This window comes from Cydia amplana, chromosome 17 (genome assembly GCF_948474715.1).
Source record: "Cydia amplana chromosome 17, ilCydAmpl1.1, whole genome shotgun sequence".
NCBI lineage: Eukaryota > Metazoa > Arthropoda > Insecta > Lepidoptera > Tortricidae > Cydia > Cydia amplana.
Genome location: NC_086085.1, coordinates 13,096,333 through 13,119,992, shown reverse-complemented (window position 1 = coordinate 13,119,992; position 23,660 = coordinate 13,096,333). Strand labels below are relative to the sequence as shown.

The following is a 23,660-nucleotide window of genomic DNA, read 5'->3' as shown; positions in this document are numbered from 1 at the left end:
TGAGTAGAAATAACATAAAAAAATCCCAAGTTTGAAAAAAAAGTGTAGGGGACAACTTAAAAAAAAAAACGCCCTGAAATGTACAGAGTAGAAAAAGTGCTGTCGGAAAAATGCAAGAAATTAACTTAAGAATACGGATTATTATCAATCATAGTAGGACTAGGAAGATAATTAACGAGTCGAAAATTATTTCCATCAACATTGTCGTGATATTTTTGAAACGATGTTCACAACATCGTTTGCAATAATAGATGGAAATAATTTTCGACTCGTTAACTGCATTTGTTACCTTCAAACATTTCTACATTCTGTGACAACACAACGTTACGTAGTTTGGGTACAGCGACATCTAACGGCATGTTGGGACAACCATATTACTAAAAATACCACCATATTACAGAACTTATTAGAAGTACACAGTTAACGATAGTATAAGACCTAAGCAATTGTTTTTATTTATGTACTTCTGTCATTAGCAAATTGATATACCTATAACTTATATTACTTCTAAGTAGTTTCGATTAATTCTCGTTCACTTCTTTCGTCAGAATTTAAAGACGTTTTCCGACCATCTCGTATTGTTACAACAATTTTCTGTATCAGAACGTCCTTAAATTCTGACGAAACAACAATACTGTCAATTCGGATGCAAATCAGCCGAACAATTAATGTAATGGCGATGTTTCCCCTCATACTTATACCCGGTCATGCCTGCCTATGAAGCCGACGGTCCTGGGTTCGAATCCCGATAAGGCATTTAACCTTTTCGACGTCGTGTCAAACACAAAAGCTGTCACGCTGACGCCACGTCACCGAAGTGTCAAAACTGAAATTGAACTGTATGCATGCACGTAGGTCTATGTTGCTCTGTGATATGTGACCGATTAATCGGTCTTTGGCGTTGAACCTACGGTGCGGATATATCGGTCATTGGCGTCCAAAAGGTTAAGGCCTGTACACCAGGTGCATGGGCGTAGACGTGACTAAAGTTGTGCACGTTTCAAAACATTTTCAAAATAAGATGTAAACTGTCAAGAAACTAGATTTTTTCTGGTTCTGGTTTTGTAAAGACTAATAACGTTATACATACTGTAGTTTTAAGTAGTTTTTCTTTACGAATCTTATGTATTTTTTATTGTTGAAAATTTCTATTATATGTATTAAAATAACATACCTATAAACCCGTAAGCGGCACTTGCACCATCCCACTAACCCGGGGTTAACCAGTTAAACCGTTAACCCAGTGTCAAATTGTACTGGTAACCATGGTAACTCCAGGTTTAAACGGTTAACCCTAGGTTAGTGAATGGTGCAAGTGGCCCTAAGTGTACGGCAAATTGTCTGTGTCAGATGTCACAGGGGCTGATTATTCCATGTGGAAAGTTTGGAAATGTTGGCAGGCCGGCACATTAGTAGTTAAGCTCTTGGGCGTGTACATGGTATAATAATATACTCCGCCTGGTACTCTCTTCCGACCACGTGACTGACACAAGCCTACGTCATCATGCGACAGCGCTATACAGGCTGCTTCCTGTAACAGGAGCAATAAATTAAACCAAAGGCTGTACTCCTCAAACTGACCAACATTTGTTCAGCAACTTTTAAAAATTATGAATCCTTTAGACTTCCACTTTTTCATACAAAATAAATATTGCCTTCAATGTACGCTGACATCAGTGTGTTTAACGTTGCTTGTCACGCTTTAAACATAACAAAATTTGCAATAAATGTATTGCAAATTTTCAATTTGCAATGGCGTCTTAGAATAAACTTTAAAGTGTAATAAAAATCAAAACATGAGTTATTTTGAAAAGTTGCTGAACAAATGTTGGTCAGTTTGAGGAGTACAACCTACGGTTTAATTTATTGCTCCTGTTACAGGAAGCACCCTGTATAATAAAATGCAATAGCGCTATATAAAGTGGCAATGTTATTGTGACGTAGGCTTGTGTCACTCTGGGAAGAGAAGACCATGTTTTATTAGACTGGGCGTGTATATTATCTGTGTGATGCTTGTATTTTGTTTGTTTTTAGTGTTTACTTTTAGGGTGGGAAAAATTTATTTGTTGGAAATATATGTGCGGGGGGGGGGGATAAAGCCCTTTACCGGCAGCACTAATATATACAGCACATATTGTGGAATTGTTAAAATAACACTTGTATAGTATGTGCTATCAAAATCGCTGCCGTGTTAGCTTGGCCTGACTCTAAAATAGAAGGCATATTTAACCTCGTGTCGCCCACCATACAAAATTATAGCCAAGGAAGTTAGAATCTTGTTGTATTTTCAATTAGGTTGAATTTCATTTGCTCGAAAATTTTACGAGACAAATGAAATTCTACCTACTTTGTTTTTAATTAAGGTTGAGATTCCATGGAAACTAAGTGTACATTCTAATGTACATTGGGCGGCACGAGGTTAAAATAACTAAGCATTTTAATAAACGAAGTCCAATCTCATTTGGACTTTAATTAGTAAGTAGGTAATACTAATGAAATCTCGTTTAAATGTTTGAGATGAATAAATAGTTATGCATGGAAAGGGGTTAAAATAAAATAGCATAAGTGGCAACTGTTAGACCCCTTTTCATATATAAAGGCACATATTTGTCCATTAGGTTAAAATATGAATTAATAGTTTTCTGATTTAAATAATTTTGTATTTGAAAATTATCCCACAAACATGTAAAGATGTATAAAATGTATTTATATTATAGTGAGAAACGATCTCAGCAATCTTTAGTAATAATCGTGTAATAAATTTCCTATAGATGAAATTATATTAATAGCTGGATTTTAATAATCATATATCCATCCAGATAACTTTGTTTGTTTATCGTACATATTATAAAATAAAATGTTTTAAGTCTGCTTTCTCCTATTATTGTAAAATAATAATCATACTTTTATATTTAAATCAATTATCTTTGTTCATGTAAATATAACGTCTAAAATTATTATTTAGTTTTATTGGCACATCAACTACATTTTAGAAAGCTTAAACTAAACCCCTTGAGTTACACAATTAAAATTAGATTCCAGATTTCGTTTTTTTGGTTGGCAAATTGAGACCCTTGGGACTCCAAGGGCTTATTATAGTTTTTTTTGCATTAAAAAGAAAGTAAGCGATCTTGACATGTCTTTTTAATATACCCTAAATACCAAATTAATAACCACTGCTTAGTGTAAGGCCTGAGTGGACGCTCAAAGCGGGGCGTTCGGCGGGGCATGCAGCGTGGCGTCGAGCTCCCAAGTGATGATCTAAGACACGTTCGTCAGATTCCTTTTTCGTCAGAATAAATTATAGCCTATTTTTTTTCGGACGTAAACGGACTTTTGGTCAGATTCTGCATTTGTCAGAATTTTCTGTTCCAAAAACATTTCCTTCACAACTTAACCAGACGGGCTTGGCATCCTATTTTTGGGCGGTTTGCTCTTCGGGCGTCTGAAGCTACCTAACGAACCTAACCTACCAAAGAAGTCCAAAGAGTATTTCCGTTTTCGTCCGAAAAAAAACAGGCTATAATTTATCCTGACGAAAAAGGAATCTGACGAATGTCTTAGATCCAAGTGAGTTTGAGCAGCGTGCACTAAGGCCGCTCCTATACGTTTGCATTTGTTTAACATGCACGCCGCACGCCCTGCCCCGCTGCACGCCCAACTCGAGCGTCCACTCAGGCCTACACTTATGCAGGACTTTCACTTTTGCAGGACGCACCAATAATTGGCTGGGTGATATATTGAGAAAATTAAAACCTCACAAATTGCTTGAGAAAAGTTTAATTAAATTATAAATTATCAACACCGTTATATTTAAAACAACATAAACCGATAAATACAGGCATTACGTGACTAGGCAAGTTGTCATAGTAACAAAGCACTATGTTGGTAACAGATCAAATCTTAAATAATAACAAATGTCTGTCCGTGAGAACATTATCGTTTCTATTACAATTATGCATAATCTGGCATCAATTTATCACAAAATACTGATTTATATTTATTAAATAAAATGTTGACCGCCACAACATAATTATGGTACAGACAAAGAATTTAATTCCTTTACCATTTCGTACCTATGTCACAGTGACAATCAATATGAAAGTCGCTAGGGACCTCATACTATTGTCACGTGACAAGGTACGAAATGGTATTAAAATTAATTTCCATGACCGTGCCAATAAATTATCGTAATAGTAAACTATTGGAATTGAAGAAAGGTGCCTACATTTTAAATAGTAAGCGTTGTCATGTTCGGTGGCGGTCAAAAGGAGGTAGTAGGACAAACTACCACCTACAAAATTCCAAATTTCCATTTGTCGCGTTACAGGGCGATCGAAAATTTATCATTGTTATTATTTAAATCGTAAATATGTTACATAAGTTATTCTCGCAATTTTGGTCGAGATTTCAGTCTGTGGTGAAAATTTATAATATTCCGAGCGAAAGTAGACTTAAATTACGTGAATATGCACCAATGCCCCGTTATCAACGTATAACCGGCCAAAGACGTAAACTGACGGGCGCGGCTACAGCCTAATGTCAACCTTCGTGCATTCCGATAAGGTTTACGTTCGCGTGCGCGCAGCACACGATATGTAAGCGTGGCGTAGACTTCAAAGGGATAGACACAAAAAAACTATACTCATCCTTTTCTTTTGGGTCCTAGTACTAGTGTAAGACAAAGATAGCATCATTATCTATGTCTATGTTTGAAATGAAACAGTCCTTTGACAAACTATATTTAGTTGAAAGTTCAAATTAAATCAGTCTGACAAGTCACGCGTTGGAATGAATATTCTTCAAAGACCAAAGCTAGCGTGAATGGAATGAACTGAAATAATGACATAGATTTTGCCGAATACACATATACACTTTCTGACACTAATAAATAAAATTATGCTTCGACGAGTCGCCCTGTCAATTAAATATAAAACTTGTACTATTAATACTCACATCACAAATCATTCACAATACTTTGTCTATAAACATAATACGGCAACTCACTTTTACAATGACGTTTAAAGCTATTACTTAAAAAATATCACCAATATTTTCGTTGAGCCTTAACTTTGGAGCGAATATAGCTCACTTTACATCAAAAACAGAAAAACATTAATTACCTCTATACTCTACAAAAAGCATTTATAAAAATGAAATACATACACAGAAAAAAAAGTTTCTTTTCCTGAAAATTAAGGAGAGTCCATCACTTCCATCAGTAATATTTACGGGCCCAAGTGGCCCTTAAAGTAGTTTTTACTGTATCAAAATTGCGAGCAGTTGTGTCACTAATGCTCTTAATTAGGAATAAATGTTTCCCTAACTGAATTCTTGTATTTTTTTCCTATGAATTAAAAAACCCGTATAAATTAACCTTTTCCACGCCGTGTCAAACACAAAAGCGTGTCACTCAGACGCCACATCATTGAAGTGTCAAAACTGAAGTTGAACTTTATGTATATGCACTTGGATAGTCCTTTGACAAACTACAGCTATGAATCGTTTGTCTTTATACTCATTTTAACTTATGTGTTTGTAAGAAAGGGGTAAAACATAATTTAACTAAATCAGGCCAGTAAAGTTTTATGAATAAGGGGTTATACCGCTACAATGCACTAGATGGCACAGTTACGGCACGATACATTTATACACATTTGGTTGTTAACATTTCGTCTGTTTTATAAGGAACTTGACCGAATTTTTCGGTCATTTATTTATTCGAGAACGGTTCTTTCTACTCTATATGGCACGATCGAGGTGTGAACGATTTTAGACCATCACACATATGTCTATCACTTCGTCTATTAGTTGAGTTGTACTTGTGAGTAAACAGGCTTAGGCGAAATATAAGAGATAGTACCCTTCGGCCGTGTACGTAACCGACCTTTCGTAACTGGTAACGAAGGAAGAAAAAATGATCTTTGTACGATACTGGTTTCGAATAAAGATCATTTTTTTCTCGTACGTAATCAGTCACCATCTTTCGAAGGTGGTTCGTAACCAGTTACATAGTAAGAATTAATTTTCTTAATACGATCCTTCGCCTAGACTAAGTAAGGACTAGATTACATAACGACTATGTGAGCAAAACCAACTTAATTTCATCAGGTCTTGGTTGTAAAATGTCTAATTTTGTAAACCGTCTTAATCGATATATTCCTGAGTTGAAGATTAGACTTAACTAGCTCTTTTGTATGTATAACACCATTTAATATGTCTGTGGGGCATTGCTTAGAAATTTTACGTTTTAATTAGGTACATATTATAACACATGTAATTTTTTTCATTTCCTTACCTTTAGTTTAAAGTTATACTTGTAGACTACTATTTTGATGCTGATTGTACCATTAATTATTCCATCGCCGATTTTCAATATAAATATATACCTAAAAGAAGAAACTGACTGACTGACTGACATATGAACGCACAGCCCAAACCGCTAGTTCTAGAGATTCCAAATTTGGCACGTAGGTTCCTTATAAGGTCTAGGGGTGCACTAAGAAAGGATGTTTCAAAATTCACCCCCTAAGGGGGTAAAATGGAGGTTCAAAGTTTGTTTGGGGAAAACCTCATTTTTTAGTAGTCTTAGTACGCCGGCGAAGCCGCGGGAAAAAGCTAGTTAATTACAAAGAAAGGCTTAATAGATCTATATTATCATTTAATTATAATTTGGTGCACCTAGTACACTAGCAACTGTATAATGAATTAAAATAATTGCTTGGCGCATAATGTAATGATCCGTTTAAGGGCATAATTTAGTATCGTATTCCCAATTTAGGATCAACTCGTCACACCAAAATTTTGTTCTAACCGGTCATACTGCAGAAAGCAATAATATTTGTTTCAACCCGTCACAAGTAAATTTAGTTCTATTAAGTCACATACTAATTTTGTAGCTATTGGTCACACTGAAAATCTGTTCCTATTCGTCATCCCGTCAATAAGTTCTAACTGGTCACAAGGAGGATACAGAATATAGAGTCTTCTTTTGAAACTCATTCATGGATATAACAGTTAGTCTAGTCTATAACAGTAAGGAGTTTGAAGAGGTTTCATATCAGTATGTTACCTACGCTCAATGATGATTAAAACATTTTGACTCAGTTACGTATGAGGAATAGATAGTCTTTTTTCGTAATTTCAAATAGAAAATTTCTTCTCTCGTAACTATGGTTACGTACGAAGAAAAAATAATCTTTATTCGAAACCAGTATCGTACAAAGATCATTTTTTCTTCCTTCGTTACCAGTTACGAAAGGTCGGTTACGTACACGGCCGAAGGGGATAGTAGGGCTTTTTTTTTGTTGTCCACTTTTTTTTTCAAATTTGGGATTTTTTATGCTATTTCTACTCAGAATCACGAGCTCTTTCTATCCTAATAGGAGAAAAAAAGTGTCCCAAAATTTCCATACATTTTTCGATCTTTCCATTCCGCGACCGCCATACAAAGTCTATGAAAAATAGTGACGTAATGGCACTGACAATCCAACCTCTAGACTGAGCTTAGGCCAATTCTTTCATGAAACCGATGCTGTCAAAAATACGGGGGTGCGGTGGGACGAGGTGAGCGAATCCCGTGCCGTGATTGGTCCGTTCAAAGACACGGACCAATCACGGCACGGGATTGACTCGAAGATGGAGTAACGCTACCGTATGTGTGGCAGAGAGCGCAACTATGCTACGTCTAGAGGTTGGATTGCCTGTGCGTAATGGAAATAAAAACCTTAGGACACTTTTCGCGCCCAGTAACAATTCTTCAACGAAGGATGTAACCGCTTACAAGGCGAACTGTATGATAGTTTGCCACCGACCTATTGCAACTTAAACGACACACTACAGGGGGTAATCATTACATAGTGTTTACATGCGATTATTCCGTAAATATGTATACAAAATATCTTAAAACTTTCAACTGATATCGAAAGTAAACATCAAACATCAACACTTATTCAGCAAATAGGCCACAAGGGCACTTTTACACGTCAACATGGATGTTAAATACAGCAAAAAAAAATAACATCAACAATTATAAAATACAACTAAGCCGAAAATATCAAATCAAACTAAAGTATTACATAGAGATGTATAAAGTCTCTAAATGTCGAATTACAAAAAACCTATAATAATAGTATTGAAAAAAAAACACAAAGACACAAAAACTATATGTTACCCAATGAGTAAAATTACATCAATTACTTTTTTAAATATAACTTGAAATATGTTAAACGCCCCCATGCCTTAAGTATGACGTAAACACTTAACGATTACAACCTGTATAGTCTATAACAGGGGCCTTTACATGGCCGTAGTTTGGAAACCGGTCTAAAAGAATCATTCATGATTGTTGCAACCAAAACAACAATTAAATCAATCTATAGTCTAGAAGCGAGTTTCTGGTCCAAGATGACGGGGTTTGTTGCGGTGAAGTCGACTTCGAACTCGGGTAGTACGGAGCTGACGAGGCGGCGGCATTCGGACAATACGGCTGGTGATACGATGTATGTTTGTTCCGTGGCACTGGAAGGAATATGTTCGTGTGAATATTACTTTTGGATACTGAGAGTTGTATAAAAATGTGGTTGCAAACACTTAGCAACCCCACAACTCTATTTTTAGTAGGATTTAAACCCTATTACAATCGTACTATCATTATGTAATTTATAGCTAGTCAACTATTAAACGAATAGCCTTGGTCGCCTATTCTTGCTCGTTTAACAAGTTTTCGCTGACCTACCTAAGCTAGACTTTTGGACTTCGGTGTATGAAGTTCCCCGTCCGCCTTAAGTCGTATTATATATTATTATATCCTATCCTTGAGGATCCTGATTGATCAGGTAAAAAACTTTTCTACTTAACACACGATCTCCTATTTTTTTACCCTCAAGGACTTTAGCTTCGATGTATCACAAGTCTCCAAACTTTTTTAAACAAGGAACACTCGCTTTCTTTTCGCAACCCAGCTATTCTAGCCTCCTACGGCCCAGCCATACAAACGAAACATCCAAAATTTGCAATTGAAATTTGAACCTAAACTGTAGGAAATAGAGTTGATTTTGCTTTGTTTGAAAATTTAATGAGACAAAGCAAAAGCGACTCTATTCCAATTGAACATGGTTTAAATCACGAACTGAATAGGTACTATAGGTAGGACCTTGGACCTTAGAAGAGTAGAGTTTAGTTTGAACTGTCAACAGTGGCGACTGACCTCTTGTCCCTGAGTGCGGCCCCGGCCAGCAGCAGGCCGCTGCAGCAGCTGGCGCCGGCATCGAGGCTGAGGCAGTAGGGGTGCCGCCGCTGCGCCTCGGCCGCCGCTTGCACCAGCCTGAGGGCTTGCTCGTGTGTGCAGCTTGGTTGAACTGTCAACAGTGGCTACTGACCTCTTGTCCCTGAGTGCGGCCCCGGCCAGCAGCAGGCCGCTGCAGCAGCTGGCGCCGGCGTCGAGGCTGAGGCAGTAGGGGTGCCGCCGCTGCGCCTCGGCCGCCGCTTGCACCAGCCTGAGAACTTGCTTGTGTGTGCAGCTTGTTTGCTGTAACATAGAAACATTTTGAGGGTTAGATTAACAAACAGATGTATTGCATAATTCTTTTCCGTCGTATTTTCACGGAAACGTACGAAAGTGTCTTGCAATTTCATTCAGTATCGGTACAAAAAGTACTAACGTTGACTGAAGTAGCATGATAAATACGAATGGCTCCTAGAAAATACGATGGAAAACAATTATGCACTACATATCGCCGCTATACTTACTCAACCTCGTATCTGCAACACTCATTTGATGACAAAAACACCCGTATTCCGAATGAAAGAAAAGCGACATTTCCATCAAATGATTGTTGCAGATATGAGGTTGAGTAAGTATAGCGACGATATTGTGCGCTATACTATAAAAAAACGGTGTGACGATTCCATTCAAATTCATTATATTATAACAAATTCTTCGAAAATATAATTGCTATAGAAACTTCTCTAATTGATACCCTTCGTGAGACAAAAACTCGTTAACACGACTTCTTTAACGTTTCCCTTGAGATTATATAAGTTCCAATGTACTTTTAACTCTTGGAACACCACGCCTATCGTGTGCGGCGCGTTATTGTGAACCTTATCGGAATGCACAAAGGTCGAAATTGGGTTGTAGCTGCGCGCGTCATTTGACGTCTTTGGCGGTCAACTGGTTAATGAATTTACCTGTGTCATGACGTCAGCACAGATGAGCAGCGTGGAGAGAGCGGGCCAAATAGCCCATTTGAGCAAATACGACAATTTCCCGTCCGAGCCTGGTGTGAAGGTTAGGTCGTCTTCTGTGTGGAGTACTCCATTTTGCAGGCAGTATTCTAGGGCTTGCGAGAAAGTCTGAAATTAGAGTAAAACTACCGTTAGGTGGCGAACTGTGGAAGTAGGCTAAGAATGATAATTAAATTTACAGAATGACAATTCATGTTTTATAGTAAGACAAAGACGACTAATGTAGTGCATAATAATTATTATAGCTTAGCTGCCGATGCCATTCGTTTTATGGTAACTGAATTGTCAAAAAATGCTTGAGTATGTGCGAAATATCTTAGTTGCAATAGTTGTATCTGGCCATTGCGATTGATAGACATAGTAACCAAATATTATTGCATATAAAATTGAGAATTTTGGTTACAACTCAACTTACCTCGGCTTCAGTCTTCTCGAGGTGGAAAAATTCGTGTCTAAGCATCGTCCTGATGCGGTTGTAGTCTGCCGCCAACTGTTCTGTGAAATAAAATACATTTAACCCTTATATTCTATATAATGTACCTAGTTAATTACTCGAGGAAACCTCTGACTTAGACTCTAATTTCTGACTATTTTAGATAGATAGAATACCTACTCTTTATTGACACCCCTTAGTAAAACATACAGGTTAAAGATAAACAATTGATTAAAGATAGAGGCACCGACGGAGCTCTCGCTAAAAAGCGATCTCTTTCAGGCAACCTTTGGGTAGCGGAAACAAATCATGTTATCAAAAAGAGTTGGTGTTACAAAAACGTTTTTATTGGTAACGTCCAATTTACTTTTCGCAATCCCCTGATCTATTGGTTGTATTGTAGTTTTTCACAGGTTGTGTTGTTTTTTAGGGTTCCGTACCTCAAAAGGAAAGACGGAACTTGTGCGTCTGTCTGTCCGACCACTCCCCCCCTTTATCTCCGAAACTACGGAGTCTAAACTTTTGAATAAAATACACAAAGTAGTTCTTTACCTATAGATGATAGGAAAACCTATTAGCAATGCAGTCAAGTGTGAGTCGGACTTAATGTACGGAACCCTTGGAACCACCGAGACCGACTCGCATTTGGCCGGTTTTTTTGGATTCTTGAGCTCACGTGAGCCCATTATAGAGGCAAAAGTTATCACTGTGAAATTACCTCTACTAGTTGGTCCCCTAGCAACAATGACGCACAATACGGCGGGCGGCACGAGGTAGTGTAGGACCGGGTTCACGTATAGTTGGAGCTGGATTATAGGCACGGCGTTCACCATCGTCTCCGCTTTCATTATGTGGCCTGAAAGGAAAATTATAATAAAATATAAGCTTACAATGTTAGTCTTCATACAATCTAATGGAGTCGATACCTGTTTTGTTCTACCTATGGTAATGGAAAGCACTGAGGTGAGTAGAATCTATGGCTCGCTGCTATGTCCGAAATGTTAAAGTCACGGCCACGGTTTAATATAGTTTTATTATAGTTTAGTTTTAATTTTAATGTTTAAGTTTATGTATTCAAATTTTAAGTTACAATTTAAAATAAATATGTTAACATAAAAATAGGTACTATAGAAATATGTACGTAAACAAGATTGTTAATAAAGGCTTTTATTATTATTATTATTCAAATTTTAAGTAACTTATATAGGTACCTAAGTGAAATAGAGCTAGTTAACAGTATATCATAATACGTACTGTTATTTCTTTACGTATCTAAAAACTGTACCTAATCTCAACTATTTTTACCATTTTATAACACATACATCAGCCCAATGAAATCAAACAGTCAAAAAGCGGCCAAGTGCGAGTCGGACTCGCCCATGAAGGGTTCCGTATTTAGGCGATTTATGACGTATTAAAAAAAAACTACTTACTAGATCTCGTTCAAACCAATTTTCGGTGGAAGTTTACATGGTAATGTACATCGTATGTTTTTTTTAGTTTTATCATTCTCTTATTTTAGAAGTTACAGGGGGGGGGACACACATTTTACCACTTTGGAAGTGTCTCTCGCGCAAACTATTCAGTTTAGAAAAAAATGATATTAGAAACCTCAATATCATTTTTGAAGACCTATCCATAGATACCCCACACGTATGGGTTTGATGAAAAAAAAAAATTTTGAGTTTCAGTTCGAAGTATGGGGAACCCCAAAAAATTATTGTTTTTTTATATTTTTGTGTGAAAATCTTAATGCGGTTCACAGAATACATCTACTTACCAAGTTTCAACAGTATAGATCTTATAGTTTCGGAGAAAAGTGGCTGTGACATACGGACGGACAGACAGACGGACAGACGGACAGACAGACAGACATGACGAATCTATAAGGGTTCCGTTTTTGCCATTTGGCTACGGAACCCTAAAAACAACCCACCTTTCATCTTCTTCTGCACATCCGCCGACACCTCCATGACCTCACCAGACACCAGCCTGAGTCTCCCATGCTGGTCCACTCTCATCATGCTCCTATGAACCACCAGCACTCTCTCCACGCTACTCTTTACGTCATTCTCAAACACCGACGCGCCTAGTTGCCTCAGCACTGCCACCATCCATTCAACTTCACTATAAACTTGTGAGATACTTAATACCTCACTTTTCATTAAGCTCTGCATGAGGACTAAAGCTAGTAAATTCGAGATAGTCGCTACAGTATTTTCCTGTTGCAATGTTATGACGTAATTGGCTAAGTCTTGGACGTTTTGGAACTGTGCTGGAGTGAGTTGCTGGAGGTGTACGGGTTTGAGGCGCTCGGCGCTTTCGGTGGGGGCGTGGAGGTACTCGCGGACGGAGAGGGGGGACCCCAGGTTGATGTAGATGTTGCCGAAGTGGTCGTTTAGGCGGTGGAGGGACCTCAGCAGACCCTGGAAGGAGATGGTAAATGTTAGAAGTATTTTAATAGTTCAATAACAAAAAAGATTCCCATAAATTAGGAACCTCCACTTTTTTAAAACCACGTGATTGCCATTCCGTCGTTTCGATACATTATATGTATACAGGGCAGGGATCGGATACCGGTATTTTTTGTATGGGAACGGAAACGGTATTTTTTCGTTCTTTGCTAATTACTTCATTTCTAATTGGGCCATCTAATAATACGAAGTCGTTACCTAAAAACACAACTGAGTGCTACATTTCAAGTATAAAATAATTCGAAAAATATGGTTATTTCTATGTTTTTGCAAAAAACCGGTTCCGATCCCTGATACAGGGTGTCCCTAGCCATTGGACAGAGCCAAAATGTACAGATGCATTAGGGTATTTAGAACCAGTATATAAAGTATCATAACAATCGGTGTAGCGGTTATATATGAATTATATCATTGTTCGAATATCGAACGACCAAGTCACATGTGTATTTATTTTGCGTTATTTTAAGACCTCAATGGTAAAATTATTGTAAGTACATATAATGTGGTTGACATTTCACCTTTTACTTTATACAGAAGATAAAGCTTTGTTACTTAGAGTACGAATATTTATTGATTTAGTGCTGGCAACGTTCAAAAGTTCAAAGTATCAACTATTCAAATCGAGGATAATTTTTGTATATAACCTTTTTTTACCTTAAACATTGTTTAATATATTCTTACAACTTCATACTTAAATATGTACCTAATTCATCAAACAGCCTTTTATCATCAGCTATAGGTACCTATATACCTATATAGGTACACGTATTTTTCTAATTGTTAAAGAGGTAGGTAGTATCTCCGGCGACATATAGTCGCGGCGCACTCCGATTATGCCTCGTGTGCAGTGTAAATAGCGTTTGAGAGTGAGGTATGTTTACATCGCGTATACTTATCACATGCGCGCGAAAACGGAGGTCAACACGCGAGTTATTGTTTACTATGTTACATCAGCGTGTAACAAACAAGGCAAAAACATGTTAATAATAGTAACTTGTCAATCAGTTATTGTCGGCATTTCGTGCAGAAATACTTATAACACACGTAATATAAAAAATAATAATGTTTGTGAGTTCTTTGTATTCATTTTGAGTGTGGGCTTCGAAATTATCCAGATAATTATAGTCTTTAATTATCAGGCATAAAAATCACGATAATTATCGAGATAACTATCATTGATAATTATCCTTTCGAACCCTGGTTGGCAGTTAAGAGTTCTCAATTCCTCCGCTTTCCCCTAGAACCGGCGTAATAGTACTAGAGTTAGACCAAGCTTAGTTAGCAGACAGTACAATTGTCATTTTAAACGTCAAACTTCTATGAGATTATGACGTTTAAATTTTTAGCGTGGTGGTTTGGTTTCATACTTTTCTCTAGCGGGTCACACGTTTATAGCATCTGTGTTTGTTACTTGAAGTAGTTAAAGCCGTACTTTTTAATCGAATGCTTGGACCTATTAAATCTAAAGCCACGGCAGTTTCTTGATAACGTGTAGGTATTATTACATTTTGCATAACATACTTAGATCTGATTGCTGATAAAAATTGGTCTTTGATCACATCTAAATCGTATGATTTAGTAGGTATCTACTTAATGGCTTATCGGCTTACAATCTATTCTCAAATATAAGACAAGATTATTTATGAATAACTAGAATTCAGTCGCTAAGCATATACCATTAGACAGGGTGGATGATGATGAGGGTGGATTTGTAAATGGGGCACTGAAGGTAGGTGCTAGATCCAGTGCTGCTACGCCAAAATGGTCTTAGGAGACCTTCCGTATATTTTTAATAACGGCTATTAAATTAACATTTGCAGATTTTGGAAAAAAAATACATAAGTAGGTACAGTGAGATGCCAATCGATTCTATTTCCATCCAGGATCAAAAGCTTCTTTGAGACTAACCTAGGTTTACCCTTATATTGAAGGGGACGATTGTGATGTCGCTCACTTCACGAACCACGACCTTAGCTCATTGTAATACGGACTATAATCGTACTCACCCCGGTGGATTCTTTAGGTTTGGGCACGCCCAGATGCTCGTAGGCAAACAGCCCGTGTTCCATGAGACGGTCGTAACTGATGTTGATCGGGACGATCGTGATGTCGCTCACTTCACGAACCACGACCTTAGCTCATTGTAATACGGACTATAATCGTACTCACCCCGGTGGATTCTTTAGGTTTCGGCACGCCCAGATGCTCGTAGGCAAACAGCCCGTGTTCCATGAGACGGTCGTAACTGATGTTGATGGTAACGATTGTGATGTCGCTCACTTCACGAACCACGACCTTAGCTCATTGTAATACGGACTATAATCGTACTCACCCCGGTGGATTCTTTAGGTTTGGGCACGCCCAGATGCTCGTAGGCGAACAGCTTATGATGGGTTCGATTGTGATGTCACTCACTTCACGAACCACGACCTTAGCTCATTGTAATACGGACTATAATCGTACTCACCCCGGTGGATTCTTTAGGTTTGGGCACGCCCAGATGCTCGTAGGCGAACAGCTTATGATGGGTTCGATTGTGATGTCACTCACTTCACGAACCACGACCTTAGCTCATTGTAATACGGACTATAATCGTACTCACCCCGGTGGATTCTTTAGGTTTCGGCACGCCCAGATGCTCGTAGGCAAACAGTCCGTGTTCCATGAGACGGTCGTAACTGATGTTGATGGTAACGATTGTGATGTCGCTCACTTCACGAACCACGACCTTAGCTCATTGTAATACGGACTATAATCGTACTCACCCCGGTGGATTCTTTAGGTTTGGGCACGCCCAGATGCTCGTAGGCGAACAGCTTATGATGGGTTCGATTGTGATGTCACTCACTTCACGAACCACGACCTTAGCTCATTGTAATACGGACTATAATCGTACTCACCCCGGTGGATTCTTTAGGTTTGGGCACGCCCAGATGCTCGTAGGCGAACAGCTTATGATGGGTTCGATTGTGATGTCACTCACTTCACGAACCACGACCTTAGCTCATTGTAATACGGACTATAATCGTACTCACCCCGGTGGATTCTTTAGGTTTCGGCACACCCAGGTGCTCGTAAGCGAACAGTCCGTGTTCCATGAGACGGTCGTAACTGATATTGATCGGGACGATCGTGATGTCGCTCACTTCACGCGCAAACCATGGCACCAGACTCATTGAGAGCATACCTGATGAAATATATTTATCATTATTACCTAATAAACGTGTAATTCATTTTGATTGATATTTTGGTATCGTCTTGGGTCGTCCCATTCGTTTTTCGTCAAGTTCTGAAATTAGTCCTATTCTGCTTTCGTCACCCATTCTACATTCGTCACAATCGTTGGTGGCTTTCAATGTAGAATGAGTGACGAAAGCAGAATAGGACTAATTTAAGAACTTGACAAAAAACGAATGGGACGACCCAAGACGATACCGATATTTTGATTTGATTCATTATAATTGATCATATAGGCTATGGCAATGGGTTTAGATACAAAATGTGACGCTCCACGGGTAGAGGTACCTTATGGTGCTCGGCCCTTACCTCGCGCAGTACCGCATTACTATTGATTGTAACCTCGTTTATAATAGCGTAAGCGCCAACTGTCATAAGGTGGCTTTACCTAGATTTCCATCTCTGGATCTAAAGTGTCATTCAATAGAACTTGCTAACTATGTAAACAAACCGCCATACTAAAATTGACACTGAATGTCAATTTACTAGTAACTTTTGTTTACATAGTTAGCAAGTTCTATTGAATGACACTTTAGTGGCTATTATTGAGAGCAAAAGCATACTCAATAGGGATGATGACACATGTTGAATTTATAACAAAATCTAGTAAAATCGATAGCAACTGAGCAATTTATCACCCTAATGTGGATATTAAAATAATATATGGAAATTATACAAAAACACTCTCTCAGTGACAGTGACGTCACGTTCACATATCAATTTGTTAGGAGCGTTTCACGAGTGAAGTACAACTATCGGACTTTGTCTATCATTTCTGACGTTTGTATTGCTTTTAATGCAGTGGGTCCCATATAGACATTTGATCCCAAAAACAAACCTGATCGATTGATACCATTAAGGCGTCACACATGCGCGTTTTCCGGGCGGGGCGTGAGCGTGGCGCGCCGCTTTTACATAAAAACCGGCCAAGTACGAGTCGGACTCGCGCACGGAGGGTTCCGCACCATCAACAAAAAATACAGCAAAACAAAAAAAACAAGCAAAAAAACGGTCACCCATCCAAGTACTGACCCCGCCCGACGTTGCTTAACTTCGGTCAAAAATCACGTTTGTTGTATGGGAGCCCCACTTAAATCTTTATTTTATTCTGTTTTTAGTATTTGTTGTTATAGCGGCAACAGAAATACATCATCTGTGAAAATTTCAACTGTCTAGCTATCACGCTTCGTGAGATACAGCCTGGTGACAAACGGACGGACGGACGGACGGACGGACAGCGGAGTCTTAGTAATAGGGTCCCGTTTGTACCCTTTGGGTACGGAACCCTAATAAAACGCCCACGCCGCGCCCGGAAAACGCGCCTGTGTGACGAAACCTTTAATAAAAATGTGTCATGTAGCCTATTCCTCACCATATTTAGGAGGCAGGCTTTTATTGCTCCTGCTTCTGGTCCCTTCGAGGAAGAACTCGACGGGCGAGCAGTGTTTGGCCACCAGCGTCCGCACGTACTGCTTGAGCGTGGCGGCGTAGAGGGGAGCCCCCACCAGCGTGCGGCGAATGTAGAACGCGCACGTCTCGCGCATGCGTCGCCCAACCACCGCCATGGAGTAGAAGTCTGCTCAGCAGTCATTAAAATTAATAAATATGACGGGGAGTACATAAATTAAAGATACTCCATGAACGCACAGCTAAAACGACAGAACTCATAAAATTATAAATTATGGGAATGTAGTGAGGTTGGCTGCGACTCTTTCCTATTCAAATCTGACTGACGGTTCCACTCAGGACGCCATCTCATTTCGGGCTGTCCTCAGAATCAGCCAGGAACCAATCCGTTAAAGCAGCTGTTCGGGTCATTCAAATAAAAGTCACTGCATCGCAGTCAAACACACTTAGCGCTAGCGGTTCGCCAAAAAACGCTCAAGCTATTTCAATACTTGACATTCCATTAAACGCAGCCGTCATAAATTCATAATAGACGGCCTGCGACAAATATATAGTTGTTTCAATGAATAGAATCTGTGCGGAAAGAGAAGAGTCGTGAAATGTATGGGATCTAATACATTCTACGACTCTTCTCTTTCCGCACAAACTCTATGAATGAATCATAAGGGTATTTGGCATTAACATAGTTATGTAATGCGTGAGTGCGATGTCATTGTTTCATTTATTATATTAACTTGTCATAGTCAAGGTTAACCGGTGAATTTTAAACGCATATAATTTTTGAAGTACAAATGGTACTTGCCATTTATTGACCTGTTTATCTTTGTTCAACCTTGTATTCAACCTGTTATTTCTTACAAATATATTCTTTTTTTTTTCACAGCGGTAAATAATTTACCTAACGTGAAAAATATAATAAAAGTACCTTTATATTGAGTGTAGTTTTTTTGACGTTAGTTACCTAACGTTTCTGCGGGCTCAGCACGGTTCCATTTTTATCGACTATCACTATGCCCGTCACTTTCGCACTTACATACTTGTTAGAACGTGACAGGCATGGTGATAAACGATAAAAATGCGACCGTGCTACTAGGGCTGTTTACCTAAATAAAATGTTTGCGTCAAGCGAATAGGTATGTACGTCAAACCTACATCAACCTTTACTTTGTTTAGTTTGATAGCTATATATAGCTGGCCTTTGCCAGAAGTCAAACTGACAAGGAAACATCAAGCTAAAAACACAATTTAAAATATGTATATAGATTAAGTTTAAATGTCAGAAATAAAGGCTAAGGTTTATTCGGGTAATTCCGGAAATCGGGTAATTCCGAAAATCATTGTAAAATCACTCATATTCCGTTGTAGTAAGAGTCAGCTTTCGGAATTATCCGCCACTTTCGTTCATTCGGAAATACCTGAATACACCTTATATTATTATTATTAGCTATATATATATTGTAGACAAGTCTGTACGCTGTACTCGCTGATGGTACAAAATTAAGCTTTAATTGCGAGATATAAGTTTCAATTTACTATACATATATTGATCACCTTGCCTCTTGCTTTGAACCTGAGAATCTACCGCGAGCATCGAAATTGTCGTCGTTAGCGTGCTTCTCTCTCACTATTGTATATTCGAGCGAAGGAGAGGCAAATACATAAACGAATGAAGTATTTTGCGGTTATAATAGCTCAGGCGTTTAAAATACTACAATGTCAGCCTTGATGCGCGTACGCAACGCAGTTGTTTACAAGGCTACATTACGCGTAAACATTTACTTTGCTCTGCTGTGTCGTAATTCTTATGGTGTATCGTACTTCGGACTATACGCTCCGTGCATGACTATATAAGCGCAGCCCTAGTGGGTGAGGTACATTGCTTATTTGACAGCTGCCAAGCAATATGAAGAATTGAAGATGTCGTCCCATGAAAGCAGTCGGGAGACACTCCTGACTTCGGGAAAACTCGGCTCCGTTCGGCTCAGCATTGCTCCGAGCAATTATTAGGGTTGACACAACTTGACGTGTCTTTGCGTGCACTAGATAATGACTTGAATTTTGACAACCCTAAATAGCCGAAAGCATAGAGAAAAAAATACATAGAGTGCTCACTCCATACATCAGTTTTAGTACCAAAAAGACTATTAGCATCTAGCATCGAGTAGCGGAACTATCATTACTGCTACTTGACAATAGATGTAGCACCGATCGGAAAGTCTTATGCTGTTGAGATAAGACTTTCCGGTCGGTGCTACATCTATTGTCAAGTAGCAGTACTGATAGTTCCGCTACTCGATGCTAGATGTAGACATTGAAATTAATAGTCTGAACTGATGTATGGAGTGAGCACTCTATGTATTTTTTTCTCTATGCCGAAAGGGATTGTGCCATAAGTTAGAAAGGGATCATGATTCGACCCTGAATCGCTGTCATAGTTCGGTTTTCTAGGAACTTAGGAAGTGTCCTTTCTGTACGGTAGTACTATTACTTATTCTGTGATGAAAGTTCATATTTTCACCACGTGGTGGTGTGACCAACTAGGTATTTTAATAAGACTTACCCATTCCAGCAGCGACGGCCGGAAAGTCTATATCATAGTGGTAGCACAGGTACGTCATGACACAGAAGTCTGCATAGCTGCGGTGTGTGGGCAGGAAGAGCACTGGGTTTGATCCCATCACGTCTTTCAGCTGAAATTAATGTCACAGTCAGTTACTGCTGTCAAAAAATAAATTCTAGACCAAAATAGCCATGATAAGTTTTAGTATAGGGATGAAGAACACATGTTGAATTTTATAATAAAATCTAGTAAAATAGATAGCAAACGAGCAATTTATCACAATAATGTGGATATTAAAATAAAATATTGAAACATTAAAAAAGTTTCGATTTTTTTTTTAACTTCCAAAAACGATTAAAGTAAGGGTACCTACCATTCGATTCCTTACATTTCATCCAAAAAAATATTGTATAGCAACTATATACATAAACGTAATATTTCACCGACAAAAACGCAATTTTCTTGCTTTGTCCATACTAGAAGATGGGCTCCCAGAGACCTTGACGTCACGTTCCCTTATCGTTTTGTTTAGGGCGTTTCGCGAGTGAAGTGCGACTATTGGCATTTGACTACAATTTCTGACTTTTGAGTTACTTTAATGCAATGGGTCCCATATAAACATTTGATCCTAAAAACAAACCCGATTGATTGATACCATAAATGAAAATTAGTCAAGTAGCCTATTCCTTGGTTTTTTGCATACATGAGAAAATCGCGAATATCGCGATCCCAAAAGAGTCTTTCACTGGATGGAAAAATCTTTAAAAAAATTACAGTATCTTTGAAACTAGGTTAAATCCAGAAAACTTTACACAGTATTAAAATCTCAGAATAAACTGTATTCCTATGAGGTATGACAAAGAACAACAAAACAAACAATAACTTGAATAAGCAATTATTTTAGTATTAGTATGTAAATATAATTAGGAATAAATTGTTTGAATGCTTTGGTTTATTTATTTAATTATTTATGATATAGGAGGTAAACAATCAGAAAAATGGTAAGCGTTACCGTACAGATTACCGTCGCCCATGGACACCTGCAACACCAGAGGGGTTGTAGTGTTACCGGCCTTTAATATGGGTTGCTTGCAAGTACCTTTTATGGTTAACTCACCTTTTTTAAATGTTTAATATTTATGTTGTAAATGTATGTAGTTCAATAATAAATATCATAAACACTCACCTTTAATACTGCCGGTTCATTGACATAAATCCCGATCTTCATCATGAAGGCGATCTTGAGGAATACGATCCCCATCCATCGGATCACGTGCAGCTTCTTTTCCAGCCCCATCTCTTCCAGGTATTGCTGTACTTCTTCTTTTAACTTCTCTTTTGAGACACCCGTTCTTAGACTTTCCTGGAATAAAAAATAATATATAATTTGGGGATAATCTTACACAGATCGTCCTAGCCCCAAACTAAGCAAAGCTTGTACTATGGGTACTAGACGACAATATACATAGTAATATAGATAAATACATACTTAGATACATAGAAAACACCCATCACTCGGAAACAAATATTTGTGATAAACAGACAAAAATAAATGCCCTGACCAGGATTTGAACCCAGGACCTCTTGCTTTATAGATTGGGACACTACCAACTAAGCTAGGAGCACAAGAATGCCATTGGAATTGAAATCTTATAGAGAAAGTCTTCCAATTGGTATGGTAGCCAGATTTACCCAGACTTATCCATGAGTTTTGAATAAGAACCATTCCATAAAAAAAATGGATTGAAAATGCCTTTTAAGGGGTTGAGGTGCATGAAGAATTAACTCCTGTACTTAATTTTTTTTTTCAATGTATGACAATCCTTCTTAAACTGAAATAGATACCAAGTTGGAATCCTTCTTAGTTGATATTTATACAAAGAATGCCTTAGTTATCCTGTAAATCCTGTTCTTTCTGAATTCTGTGTCAATTTCATACAAAATATTTAAAGAAATATGTCAATATTTTTTATGTAACATAACCCTGATATCAGCATGTAGCACCTACAAAAATTACTAGCCGGTTTTATATAAAAAAAAATACAGGCTGATATTAATTTACAAATATAATTCTTAAATTCTTACCGCCTCAATCACAGTTTCTAAGAAGACCGAATTTGCAGCCGCATCCTTCAGATCCTGAGGGCTCAGGTACTTTTCCATCACCAGGGTCCTCTGCGGGTACCAGGCCCGCGACATGAACCTGAATATCCCACTCTCAGTCCTCCGCGGCTCCATAATATCTTTAAAACTCACGTTATCACTCATTTTTATATTCTTTTCACAAATACCTTTAATAAATGAAAATTAGAAATCTTCTTACGTTAAACACATGTCACATCAGTTTTTAATATATTCATTATATAATTATCAATTCTTTTATTTTATTAACAGCGGAGCGCATTGAACAAACGCCGTACGAAAAGCACGACCTGCAGACCTGCAAGACTCGTTGACAACTGCCTGGCTGGTTGACAGTTGACACTTAACTGACTACACAGTGACAGCTGAACTTTGACAGCATTTTTTTTTCTTTGCAAAATGCTACATCGAGCCTTTTAGTCGATTTTTAGGGTTCCGTAGCCAAATGGCAAAAAACGGAACCCTTATAGATTCGTCATGTCTGTCTGTCTGTCCGTCTGTCCGTCCGTATGTCACAGCCACTTTTCTCCGAAACTATAAGAACTATACTGTTGAAACTTGGTAAGTAGATGTATTCTGTGAACCGCATTAAGATTTTCACACAAAAATAGAAAAAAAACAATAAATTTTTGGGGTTCCCCATACTTCGAACTGAAACTCAAAAATTTTTTTTTCATCAAACCTATACGTGTGGGGTATCTATGGATAGGTCTTCAAAAATGATATTGAGGTTTCTAATATCATTTTTTTCTAAACTGAATAGTTTGCGCGAGAGACACTTCCAAAGTGGTAAAATGTGTGTCCCCCCCCCCGTAACTTCTAAAATAAGAGAATGATAAAACTAAAAAAAATATATGATGTACATTACCATGTAAACTTCCACCGAAAATTGGTTTGAACGAGATCTAGTAAGTAGTTTTTTTTTTATACGTCTTAAATCGCCTAAATACGGAACCCTTCATGGGCGAGTCCGACTCGCACTTGGCCGCTTTTTTCCTTGTCGACCGCCATCTTGGTCACATCGGGTCGTGATTAATTTCTTTGTTTTTGCCCATTAATGTTGTTTAAAGTGTAATACTGATAGCTTATTATACAGTAAACTAATATGGAAGTGTGCGGATAATGAAGAATTAATCTTGATACGAGTTTAATCGCCATT

General features: G+C 38.2%; 1 protein-coding gene across 1 annotated transcript; it reads right to left on the bottom strand.

The window, feature by feature from the left end:
- Positions 1-8,357: 8,357 nt before the first annotated feature.
- LOC134655845 (dihydroxyacetone phosphate acyltransferase) lies at positions 8,358-22,780 on the bottom strand. Its single transcript, XM_063511336.1, has 11 exons — positions 22,445-22,780; positions 21,546-21,722; positions 20,360-20,489; positions 17,765-17,968; positions 16,191-16,342; positions 12,618-13,107; positions 11,400-11,537; positions 10,664-10,743; positions 10,192-10,356; positions 9,381-9,529; positions 8,358-8,520 (listed from the first exon to the last, which is right to left on the bottom strand). The coding sequence occupies exons 1-11, from the start codon at positions 22,625-22,627 to the stop codon at positions 8,376-8,378; spliced, it is 2,013 nt and encodes a 670-aa protein (XP_063367406.1). The 5' UTR covers positions 22,628-22,780; the 3' UTR covers positions 8,358-8,375.
- Between the last annotated feature and the right edge of the window lie 880 nt (positions 22,781-23,660).

Coding starts and splice junctions, on each gene's coding strand:
- LOC134655845 (XM_063511336.1), bottom strand. CDS start 22,627: ATGAGTGATAACGTGAGTTTTAAAGATATTATGGAGCCGCGGAGGACT. Junction 16,343..17,764: donor AAGCCTGCCTCCTAAATATG/GTGAGGAATAGG, acceptor ATATTTCATCAG/GTATGCTCTCAATGAGTCTG. Junction 9,530..10,191: donor GTGCTGACGTCATGACACAG/GTAAATTCATTA, acceptor TCTATGTTACAG/CAAACAAGCTGCACACACAA.